The 13079-nt window shown below is 43.6% G+C and overlaps 1 protein-coding gene across 6 annotated transcripts in view; it reads right to left on the bottom strand.

Annotated features, from left to right (window-relative positions):
- The window catches only part of DENND1A (DENN domain containing 1A), a 159876-nt gene that overhangs the window by 72655 nt on the left and 74142 nt on the right, over positions 1-13079 (bottom strand). For all 6 annotated transcript variants that reach the window (XM_039561625.1, XM_039561626.1, XM_039561628.1 and 3 more), the window contains 2 exons: positions 10826-10936; positions 5644-5744 (listed from right to left, as the gene is read on the bottom strand). In XM_039561625.1, the coding sequence (XP_039417559.1) occupies positions 5644-5744; positions 10826-10936 (212 nt within the window). The remainder of the gene's footprint in view (positions 1-5643; positions 5745-10825; positions 10937-13079) is intronic.

Genomic DNA, 13079 nt, shown 5'->3' with positions numbered 1-13079 from the left:
TACTATGCAATAGCCTCCTACTCCTGAAAGACTTCATTTTTTCTTGACATCAGAATTTCTAAGTGACTAAGTTTGGGCAGGTACCCAAGGACAGCTGTTAAACATATCCCTAACACTGGGGTCTTTTGTTAGAAAACCAAACAAAATGTGTTATTGCAATTTTAAAAACATACCCTTGGAAAAGACTTTTCCAAGAGTATTCTTTCAAAAACTGGACCCAGTTGTAGTGTCAAGTGGTTAATTTAATGTATATGTATCACCCAGTACTACAAGCTTTGAATTCTTTGAGTGAGTCCAGATACATTTTTAAGTCATTTACTTTTAAGTATAAATCTTGACAAGTTTTCATTTATAAAAGAAAACAAAAAATACTTTTGAAGATTCTGATAATCTCCAGAGTTCCTGGGACATCCGCTGATACCAATGTTCCCCTCAGGACACAAAACCTAAATACCCCAGAGGCTCATAGGCCAGGTTTTAGCCTTGGACACTGGCATGACACCTTTGTTAGCCCACAGAATGCCAGTGCTGAAGGGAAGACTGATCTTCTCCATGTCCCTTTCCTGATGTGAGGAAACCCCGAGAAGGACCCACTCCCAGCAGAGAGCCCTGGCTGGGAGCTGCCTGTCCGGTGTCCAGGATTTCCAACGCTGAGCTGCTCGCAGCCTCCCCCTCGGCAATCAGGGCCCGGCGCAGCAGAGCCATCAGCGAGGCTGCCAGAGCTGCTAATTGCAAATATGGCACATCCTGCCTGCGAAACGCAGCGCACACAGACAGACACAACTTCTAAAATAGAGCCTCAGCTCGCTTTGGATACAGAAGCTCAAAGAGCTCATTTTCAATTTCAGATGAAAAAATGAGAGAAATGTCACTGTACTGCCTTGGATTAAAATATCTCCCATATTGCTGCTCTAAGCTGGTGCCTACTGCTCAGTAAGAGCAGTACAGTGCTGAAAAAGCTCCTGAGACACCAGGCCAGCAAAAATCCCTGCTTCTCCTTTTCCTGAGAAATACCTTTAAAAATATATTTACTGATAAGCATATTAATATTTATGTTGTTTATTAATACACCCCCTCAAACTGCCACTCTGTAGGATGCTCTACTGAGGTGGAAACAGCCCCTGCAGTAGACATTCTATGTGAAACCATTTTTTTTCCTTTCTGAAGACATTAAACACATACAACTTCCTAAGTCCCTTCCCAGTTCACTGGCAGAACACTCCAGTGCCTTGTCCCACATCACTGCAATGAGTGTCCGGCCCAGGGCCCCTGCACCCCCACAGCCCCTTGGGACAGAGCCCAGAGGGGCTGCTACAGCACAGAACCATCCTGAATGTTCTGCTTCCTGGGAATCCCGTGGCTGGCAACTGGAACACCCACCCAGGTCCCTGGGCAGAAGGTTTGCCTGCTCCCTACCACACTTGCCCACGACACACAAGTGCTGCTCAGCTGAGCCCTGATTTGTCATGGACACGTTTGATTTGTGACAAACGCCATCTCTTCACTTCCCATGGCCACAGCCCAGGAGCAAGAAAACAGCCAGGAATTTTATACCCAGAGAACGAAGCACTGCTTTGGCTCTGGCTGCACAATGGCCCCGCGAGCCGGGCTCGGCTGCCCCGGCCCCTCCGGTGCCACCACCACCAATGTGGTTCCAATTAAGGACTTCCAGCAACGCGACAGCTTCAATCCCCACCGCACAAAGTCGGAACCTTGGCAGGAAGTCTTAAGCCTGCAAATGTCTCATCTAGTGGAACCTTGGCTAACGTAATGAAAGGAAGCAGGAAGAGTGCAGTATTCCTGAAAACCAGCCATTTATTAACATCTCCAAACATAGGAAGGGAAGATATGGCTTAAGATACATGGATCAGGTTTGGATGCAAAGACTCATCTTTTCAGTGCTGGAGTGACAAACATTACATGTAATGGCAATACAGCACATAAACACTTACAGGGACTGCATAAATAACCTCAATAAAATGTGATTCTGGTAAAGAGCATAAATATTTCCAATAAAATCTACCAGAGAGATTCTATTCTTCCATCATCACTCATCAGTATAACTGAATAGGAAACACACCTAGAAGTAAATGCCGAAAGTTCATGTCAGGCTTCATAAATTGCTTTTATCACCATTTCTCTTGACCATGAGTTAATCATAGGCCATTATTTAAGTAGACCTTTAGCATCCTGTGCAGGGGAATGTGCTGTGTCCCCCCTTCCCCACCCAGGGCACACTGAAACAGTCCTTCCTCACTGCGATTCAGGTCCTAAGATGTGGAACACTCCAGCAGTTTTTAATATTTTATCAGGGTAGATTTGTACTTGCAAGACTTCCAAGAGAAGTTCAGCAAGACACATCCCTTGTATAAAGAGCAGAAACACTCGGCACAACCTTTAATCCTTCTGGGATCCCTGGCAGATTAAAGACTGCCCTTCAGAGCAGGCCTTCCCCACTGCTTGACACTTCATCAGTCCTGGGGCTTCTTACAGCCACAACTACTAATTACTCAAAGTTGTTTGCTGGCAGCCAATAGCCATTAAGTGCAAAATTAAGAAGTATCAGTTTCTACCACATGTATTTACTGCTCAAACAAAGTGCCTGCGTGAGCCTTTCAGAACAAAGAGAGGGGTCATTACTCCTCTTGTGCTACACTGGCTCCCAAGGCAATCAGCCTTATTTATAATCAAATGAGTTATATAGGTAAATATCAAATCATTAAAGTAGCAATGCATAAGCATGAATATGGATTTTGGGGACATAATGGCTATATATTGCCCATTTATTACAGTTGCATTTTTACAATTTCTTTAATTCGTTTCCTTAGGCAAACTAGAGACGGCTTAATTATGCTCCCAAGAGGTGGGCAACTACTAATTGGAAGAGAAGCAGGTGAAATAGAGGGACATTTCTTCTTAAGTGAAGAAAGCCCAGCCTTAAAAAATACTGCAATTCACCAGGAAAAGTAATGTAAAAACCCAAGGATTTCCAAAAGGTTCCTATTTACAGCTACACAGGGATTTCACCATTTTGCTTCATTGTTCCAGGAAAATGGATGAGATCACACTTACCACATTCACGTCTTGCTATACAAGCATTGACTTAATGGGTGGCTCTCTCCCACCACTGGTACTTCCCTCTCTGGGGCAGTCTCCTGACTTCTCTTCAGATTCCTCATTGAAATGCAACAGAATTCCACCCAAAATTTATTGGAGTAATTGATGCAAATCAGAAACTTGACTGCATAAATTGGAACAATGCAGAGAACACACAGCTCTGACACCAGGAGAGCAGCTACAAGGAGCTTTAGTGAGTGCCCAGGTGTGCCAGGCTCAATGGCAATGTCCACCGAGCTCCTTGGGCAGGAATCTTTGTTTCCCAGCAGCGGGAGGACTTCAGCTCCCCCTCCACCTACTCAGAGAAGCACATTGACTATATGCAGATTTAGAAAATAGGAGAAAGGGCGTTAAAAAAACTCCTGGAGAAAGGGCAAACTGCCCCAACAGAAGCATTTGTTAGCAGCTGTGCCAGGGTGCTCTGAGAATATATTCATGCTGGCTGCTAAGCTGTCTGTCTGATAGAATAGACTGTTTTAATCACCCTACGAAATGTACTGTTGCTTCTGGTGACAAAGCTCTGGGGCTCAGCGCACACTCAGCTGCGTCCCAGCTCAGCAAAGACAGGCTTTTCTAAGGGCTCATTTTAAACACAGACACTGAGAGCAAGAAGGAAGCAAACAGACACAGTGGGAGTGGTTTTATGGCACACAAAAAACAAACTGGGAAAAGTAGTGAGGAAAATTGATACACTGCTTCCTCCACATCAACAAATGTTTAAATTTCCAATAAAATAGATGGACAAGAGCTGACCAAGTAGTTGTATGTGCTTGACTATCAATGCTTGGTGGCAGCATCTCACTAACCAGGACTTCTGGCACCTGCTGGCATGTGCTCTAAACAAACAAAACCCAACCAAACAACACCCCAAACCAGCCACCAGCAGCGCAGCTGTGCTTCTGTACTTCCTCTGTTGCTCTGCATTCAAAGGAACAAGCAATTGTGCATCAAGGTGTGAGATCTAATGACAGCATTTTAGTCTCCTCCACCCAAAATGTTTCCCTGGGCTGAAAATACACTAAAGAGCAGTGTCCAATTAAAAAATAAAAACAAAGGATAGCACTCTTCCCCTTGCTTCCCCTCCCACCCCCTGTCCTCAGCAAATCTACACAACAGGGACGATCAATGGGAGATCCACCACCAGCACTGACTCAGCACTGAGAGCAAGTATTTGGGAGACACAACCTTTGGGCATTTTCAGTTCTGAGGGAAGGTATGTCAGTGAGGAATGCAGGGGAACAGAAATACTAAGTTTGAGAAAATCCTTTAAAGAGGGAAATGGGAAGCAAAAGGCAAGTAATCACAGGTGGAATATACTTTTTTCAAACACTTTCAAAGATCTCGAGTGACACGGTCTATCCATCCTTCTGTGAGTTTCAAAAGAGCAGGAGAAGATTCAAAACATCACAGCACAGTCCGTAAATGAGCACAGCCAACTGAATGAACAAGATATTCTGTATTCATAAGAACTGAAGAATCCTCATTGCTTTAAGTTTTGTTCCCATTTCAGCTCTCTAAAATTCTTATGTCATATTTGCAAATAAAATAACCAGGCAATAATTAAAATTAAATTAAGCTCTTCTATTTTAAATAATCTCAGGTCATTTCCCTTAAGAGGCAGACACCAGTAAGCAGAAATACTGCCTTAAAGCAGGGAGCAGGGAGCTGATTGCTCAGTCCTCCCAGGCAAAATGACATCTCCAAGTTCACATGGTTACAAAATAGATGGTGGACTCTATTTTGGGAAATATATTTATGGCACATAAATTGTTGCTAAATTGACTTACTCAAACAATGACAGAGTGTGTAGCTACCTCTCCAATTAAAGTTCCTGGCTGGGTAAGGAAATCAGTTGTTGCATTTGTGAGCTGCCTAACAGTTGTACATTTTGAAATCATTCTTTGCACACAGCCTGGCTCCCTCCTGCCATGGCCGGGTGTTGGCCACGAAAGAATCCCCTCGGTGATGCTCAGTGACTTGTGGCTTTCTCTCCTGCACCAGGGTTTGCTTTTTGCACCCTCTGGGTGGGCCCCTTTCCCTGCCTTTGTCAGGAAGTCCATGAATAACTGATCACCAAGGGCAAAGCCTGTGCCTGCGAGCAGCAGGTACCTGAGGGGAGCTGGGGCAGCCTCTCCAAGTGTTAATTACACGTGAGAAGCCCATTATCCAGGGAAAGGCACCTGCTGGCACTGCAAATGAATGGGACCTGCCCTTCCTGCGCAGGGAGTCAGGGAAGGCTCATTTCCACAGGAGATAACTCTTTACATTCTGCTCCCTGTACCCTGACACAGGCACACACAACATTTACATCAGCTGCAGAGGAGCAAACTTCCTTTAAACATGCACGTTTTGGTTTCCAGGCCTTCACTTGCTGCTGGTTATCCCGGCTGGATCCCCAGGAACAGCCGCATCAGGAGAGAGCTTCAGACTCACTCTAAGAAATGTGCACAGTGCTGTGGGTCTGAGGGACAGATACACATCTCCAGAACACACACACAGGTAATGCACACATAGAGATGGCCTTACCAGCAGTAGTCCAGGAGATGTGGGGGCAGGACAGGAATGTAAACATGCTGCCAGAACATCGGGTAGAGCATGGCTGCAGACCCATGGATGCAGGCAGTTAACTGAAAAACACACAGAGAAACCGCAGCGTAAATGAGACAAACCTCGAGCTTCAAATAGTAAACTCAGAGGCAAGAAAGTAAAGAATCAACTCTCCTTTCCTATCAATGCTTTATGAGAAAATACACAGCACTGCTGGCAAAAACAACGGTCTTGGGGGGAGCAGGAGTGGCTGCCATCCGCCTGACTTTGTGAACAGCTGAGAACACGATTCACTCGCAAACCCAACCTGCAAAGAACACCCAGCATTTTATAAAGCAACAGAAACATAGAAATGAAAACACAAAGGGAACTAAGAAACAGTAATGGCAAATCTCCCAAACCTGGAAATTACCATGCATTAAATATCACAAAACTGCTCTGAAATTATAACACAAACTGAAAAAACCATGGCATGCGTTTCTTAAAAACACAGTACGCTAAACTCAGTGATTAAGTCTTGATGATTTAAAAGGGAATTTATCTAATTGCCCTTCACCTAATCATTTGATCCATTGAATTTCTCAGTTACATTGTTAAAAACTCATGCAGAAGAGTTTTGATGTGGCAGGTACCGAATTAGCAAAGGGAAGTGCCAGAGAAGCCACGGGGAGAATCCTCACAGAGGAAATTACTGCTCTCAATCCTATTTCAAACAATAATTATTAATTGGAAAAGAAGATAAGCAGGATATTTGTCACAATCACTAAGGGTATTAATATGGAGCAGGTGGCAATGCTCAATAAGGCAATCTCAGCTAAAGCTATAGGCAAAACACTGTAAGAGGATATGAGCACACACACTTGGGGAAACAAGTAAATAAATCAGAGCACTCACACACAGACACATCCAAGGCAGACTCGGAGGTGACAGGGAAGAGTCACATCCACCCTGCCCCTGTTCCCAGTTCAGAGTGTCCTTTAATCTCCAGGGACACCCAGCACAAGCACTACACTGTGCTTCACTTGTGAGGGATGTTTTGAACACAACTCTCAACAAATCCTCCCAGTTCTCGGAAGGCAGGAGGAAACTGAGCATTTAATGCCTTCTGGGCAAGGGGAAGGAGGCAGAGCACTTCTTATGAGTCCTGAGGAGACAAACTCTAAGGGACTAAGGTCCCTGTGGTGGCCTGAATGTGTCCGAGATCAAACCAAGCAAAGACAAATCATGATATTAATCCTAACTCAGTTAGAGGTGGCATAACCTTAAAAAAAACCAGCCCTCATTATTATTAATTTCCATTAAGACAGACTAGTGACTCACAGACCTTGCAAAGGGAACCCATGACTGGAAAAGGAAATGCTTTGGATGGGCTAAACCAGACCCTTCAGGCTCCGTGTCAGGAAAAATCAGCTACAGTTGGGGGTAGTTTGGGTTCTGTTCACTACCAAAGCCTTTCTGTGAGTAACAGAACCTGGTGGTCCAAGTAAAATGCAGGTCAGTGGGCAGGATGGTGGAAGACAGGCCTGCATTTTATGTGTTACTTTTATGCCACTGAACAACACAACCAGTTTTTTCTAAATTTAAATTTAATTCTAGATTAGGAACTGCTTCTCTGAGGATTGAGTGGATAATTTCAGCCATTACTACACAACATGGTCGTGGCTGTAGAGGAGTGAATTCCATAATCCTACGAGGCCTCTTCCAAGCCCCTTCCCACTGGTTTTAAAACTCAGCAAGAAAAGATGAAACATCCACAATGCTCAGCACTCAGACATCTGAGCAGGACCTGACACCTCCTTTGGAGACTCCCACCTGTCAGGAATCAGGTGACACCCGAGCAGGGGTGAGCCCCAGCCCCAGCCTCCAGCTCTGCCCTGAGAAGGGCTCAAACCCAGCTGATCTGCTGGAGACCTCACCTGATCAGTGACTGTCACCCAGGAAACAAGCACTTCAGAGTAAGGCAGCCTGAGAAATGCCCAACTGCCAGAACTACAAGAATCCAGCATTTTGAACTCGGATTAGTTCCACTCCTCAGCTCTGTGCAGCTGTTGCTGGAGGGTGTAAGGAGATCGCTGTGGAAGGGACACACTCAGTCACTGGGCACTTTGTGCAGTTCTATATTTAATGCTCTAAAAGCCTGATTTGAGGAAATGAGATCAATAGGAATTTGTCACAAACTTGAAACTACTAAGCTGATGTTGAACTACACGAGATCATTTTCCACCTCTGGCTCCTGGCACACACTGGGCAGGATGTGGCTACCAAGGTGCAATAAGGACACTGAGGAAAAGAACCACCTTTTGCATGGCTGTAAGATTAGGGGGTTGCATTCTTTGGGGCTAAAAACCAAGTAGAAAGCTGAGCTATAACAGAATTAAGCAGTGAAAGCAGTACCGTCACAAAGGCTGTGTATGAAGGCAACAGGGACAGCAACAGAGCTGTGGCATCAGAGCTGGGCAAGCTCTCAGCTGTGAAGCATCACAAGGACAGGTGGGGTATCAAATTGATCATGTTATTCTAATTCCTCACCCTCAGAGCCCCAAGGCCCATCAGACCCCTGCCAGGGAATAGGAGGTTTGTCAGAGCTCCCCGTGCTGCGGCAGAAGTGGCACAGGAAGCTCTGCTCCAGGATCAAACATCCATGTCACGATGGGATTCTTTGCTTTGTGCTAAAACTCCAAAAATCACAGAAAAGGCAAAGAAATCCACCTCAGTATGATGGAGCCAGACAGAAACATCCCTGAAATCCCCAAGTTTAAGTAATTTCAGAGCTTCGCGTAAGACGCCTTATAATGAGAGCCAGCGTGCTGCTGCCCCACTCCCAGCCAGGAAACACCTTGGGGTGGCCGGGCTGCAAGTTCTGAAGGAAAAGAGAATTCTGGATGGAAGGAGAACTCCAGTTTCATTTTTGCAGCAGCATGCTCCCACCAGCAGGTGAGCTTCTGCCAGGCACAGGGCATTTATCATTTTGGTTCATATCTCACGTTTTTTGAGGACTTAGATCACAGAATATGCAATGAAATTTAACAGGAATAACTGTTTTAACATTTTGAGAAATTACCTGCATTTCCTTTTGTAGAGATGAAGAACAAAATCCAAAAAAACAGCAATAATTTCTCTATAGGTTCAGTACACATGCTTTATAAAATAGCTAACAAACACGGCTTTGTTCAGTTACCCCTAAATCTTATTCAACTTAAGGATATAAGGATATTGAAAATCAAAATTTGAATTTGAGATGATGTATTGTAGCACAGAATTCATTCCACCATAAAAGGCTTTCTACCCAGGATGGTTTTGTTTTCTATCGCTCACCTGGTATTAAATTCAAGCCCTACGTCTGAAGTGTGTCTCCCAAAGCTAACAGAAATGAACTGCAAATAGGTCCCTTCCACTTTTGTGTTAAAAATCCAAAAGCTAAAAACAAAGGCAGCAGCCCCTGAGCAGCCCCAGAGCAGCCCCCCAGGCTGGCTGCACTCGGGGAGTGGGGGGGTTTGGTTCCTTTGCAGTGACAAGGTCTTGGCTTCCTCCGAGCACAGGCTGAGAGCAGAGAATGTTCCTGGGCTGGAACGGCGAGCGGCAACCGCTGGCTCCGGCCCAGCTCCTCAAACCTGCCTTCCACTGTCACTCCAATCTGCCAGCAGTTTATAGAGAAAGTTGTAAGCTAAGAACACACAGTATGAATACCCCTCCCTCCCAAGAACCAGACGTGCTTTTATCTTGGACAGAGGCAAAAGGAAGAGAAATAACAGAAAGAGAGGAAAAAAACCCAGCCCCACTTGTGAATTGGCTCATTAAGGAAGGCACAGTGACAGGTAAGTAATTCCTCTTCCCAGGCTCTGTCACAAAGGGAGAGATTAAACCAACCAACCACACATCTGAAATGCTTTGGGCAGCCCTTCTCTTCTTCCCTCCTCTCTGATCATTTACTGTTCTTTTCATTCCGTAGGTTGCTGAAATAAACACCTCTCCTTCATTTTATTTCATTACCAGGCCTGGATGGAATTTTCCTTATTTTAGTAGTGATGACATAGAATACGTGGCAGATAGAGAAGTTAAGATTTTACAAGTTTTCTATGGTATTAAACTTCATAATACTTAAATGCTTTCAGTTAAATGTGGGATTGATTGTAAACATTATTAATAGTTGTTATTAGGTCCTGGAGGCTATTATAATCCTCCTCCTTTTGCTTACCTTTCAAAATGATACTGCAATAGTTATTCTGGGATTAAGTCTGAGGCCTTACTCCTCTCACTTCTCTGCCCTGTGCTGACAGACCATCCTTACGAGGATTTGTGGACATTACTCCAGCCTTCCAGAGCATTCACAATGCCATGGAGCAGTTTGAATCTCAAGCACAAAGCAGATCTGGTCATACATCAGATACCAGTTACAGCCACAGGAAATGGAAATAGCAGCTGTACTTCAGCCAGGACTGCTCGAGTGCTCAGCCCACAGCACTAGAAACCAAAATTAGTTAAACCATCTTCAGCACTCACAAAGGAAAGCAATCAATAGCCATTTACAGAGCAAACACGATGACCATGGAGCATTTGCTTTCATAAAGAAAATCACAATCTTATTGACTGCTAAACCTTGAAATGCATAACACAAAACTTTGAACTGAATCAAGCCCTGTGCTTGTTTTGATCTCCAGCCATTTTTTAGAAGAGAGTACTCTAGAATATTCAGCAGCTTTCATCTCTCAGACACTTGATGGAGCCTAAGGAGCATTAAGACTAAACCTTATCAAACACAACTCAAACACAACGGCAAAACTGTGCATTGTCAATGTACTTCAGCCCACTCCTCTGGTCCATCCAGAAGAGGTCACTGGAACATCCATTTGACAGTGTCATTTATCTTTTTTTTTTTCCTGTCAAGTAAATTCTGAATAAAGGACTTCACTATGGCATAAGTCTTTGAACATTTGTGTACCAAACAGCCACAAAAATCCCTGCATCCAAAAAATTCTTTTGAACATTGTGGGCCAACAGAAGTTCTATAAAATCCTCACATAAGGCACAAAACTGAGCTGGGGCTGCATAACTGAGGTTGAAAGGTGGACCTGGAGATAATCAGTTAATTTCCTACATATGACTGTGATTAAAAAAAAAAAAAATACTGTGAATAGAAGAAATTCTTGTGCATTTTACTTACAGTGCTCAGCTTACTACAGCAAATGAGGATGCGGCGCTCGTACAGCATACTGGCGTAGAGATGCAGCATGTTGTTGACATCAACTGCTACAAAATACTCTGTCAGATTTCTCTGGGGAGAGACAAAAATCATTTTTTACTCATGACATTACAAAACCAAGTGTCCTTAACAAAAAAAAAAAAACAAAACCAAAACCAAAGAGATTTCATCCTTCTATTGTGCTACATCCAGTATGAGGCTTAACAAAAGAAAGCAGGATTTCATCTTAAGGCAGAGGCCTTTCTAATTGCAGTATCTCTCCCCAGAGTTTTGGGGAGCTGGGTCTTAGAGTAATAAAAGTGATGATGTTTCACCCACAGCTTTCTGAATACTAGATACTTCTCTGAGAAAAAAAATGTTCTGTCACTTTTATGGAGACTTCAAAGCTGCCTGATAAAGTACCAAAACTCCACACCCCAACACTAAAAGCAGCTCTCAGAGGCCAGTTCCAATACAGCAAATTCAATTGTGAGCTCAGTCAGTGCTAGAAAAATTCTGACTATTGGAAACACATCTGGGCATTTAACACACACTAAACCCAGTTGTCTGAACCGAACCCCTCACTTCGGGCACTCAGACATCCCTGGGTGGGAGACAGGAGCACCTCCCTGGGGAGACTGAGGAAGGAGGCAGGAAATTATCTCTCTGAGCACTTCACTTCTTAAAACATAGAAATTAAAGAAAAAGGGAGAGGTGGAGGAAAAGATAATGCCCAAAAATGCTGAATTAGGGAATTTGTCTCCAAATAGCTTCTTACAGACATGAAAGGGTTGCTATAGGATAAAGACAGCCTTATACAAAAAGCACATGTGAGAGCAAAATTAGATTAGTCATGAATTCAAGTGCAATCTTAATCATCCTTAAATAAAAAAGTGCAGAAAAGCAAAAAGCAAATATGATTTAGAAACTTAAAGAAGCTCAACAAAGCCTATTAGCACTTTTGACAGATCCAAGATACTTGGCCTGAGAAGTCTGCCAAGATGCTTCATACTGTGCAAAAATATGTTCCCCAGCTTGCCATCCAAACACAAAGAACTGAAGGAAAATTAAGCATTGTATTTGGGAGACTTTGGTACCAGTATGTAGAGGGATAAAAACTGAGCTCATTATGATTGGCTTCAAACACATAAAATAAAACAATCATTCAGGTCTTTATTAAAGTAGAGCTGGAGCCACAGACAGGTACAGTCAAAGGAGAAAAAAAAAAAGCCAACACATTTTGCCAAAAACCTATTAAACTATCATGTACTTTTTCTGTATTTCTCATCCCATCTGTGCTGATTAACATGATATTTTTGTCTAAACATAAGCTGTCTTCTCCACAGCTCTTCTTCCCCCTCTCACCCACCCTTCCACCACGCCAAAACACAGTGTGTGACGACACAATTCCTGCTAATAGTGGGAATTAAAAGAATTTTTAAGGAGCCCTGAACTCCCTTTGATGCCACCCAACTCAGGGGCACGGCAAAAGCAGCACACAATCCCTGCATCCTGCCCGAGGGTGCAGCCCTGCTCCACACGGATCTGTTTGTGAGGCAACAGCCTCCACTGCGAGAGGAAAATAGACGTGGGGATTTGATTTGCAATTGTTCTTTCATCGAGTTTATTGTGATGACATGACACACAAATGTACCTTCAGATGGAAAGATTTGTAAGGTTTCAGTCTTGTCTGCTCTCCAAGATTTGCCAAGGACACCTGGGAACCATGTGGGCTGCATGGAAATGTATTGGTACTGAGGAGATTCACGTGTTCCCTCAAAGTTGTATTTATAAGAAAGCTGTCAGCTCTGAAGCTGAAATTGGGACTTACACATGTATTTTGAAAGACATGTCTCGTAAGTGACAAAACCATGAATGAGTTAAATAAATACAAATGAAAGCGTTCCAATTTGCAGGATAATTGTTATGTATTTTGCTTCCTAGGACTTAAACCTTTCTCAGGGCAGTAAAAAGCGGGATTTTCAGAACAGGTATTCCCACTCCTCTCAAAATTCACCAAGAGTGTTACAAAACTCCCTCACGCTCCTTTGAAATTTCATTCCCAGATCAATCATCCATTTGATCATTTGCTATCTCGTATCAATAAACACACACTGACTACTCTGACTTTTGAGATTAAAAATCACGTACTTCTCTTCCACTGTCAGCTAATGAGGAAGATGGACCCAGTGATACAAAAGTACTGAGGGCATCATCCCCAAGAAAACACCATCAT

This window comes from Corvus cornix, chromosome 17 (genome assembly GCF_000738735.6).
Source record: "Corvus cornix cornix isolate S_Up_H32 chromosome 17, ASM73873v5, whole genome shotgun sequence".
In the NCBI taxonomy this organism is placed as follows: domain Eukaryota; kingdom Metazoa; phylum Chordata; class Aves; order Passeriformes; family Corvidae; genus Corvus; species Corvus cornix.
Note: the sequence above shows the minus strand (reverse complement) of the source record. Positions and strands in the feature narration are given on the sequence as shown.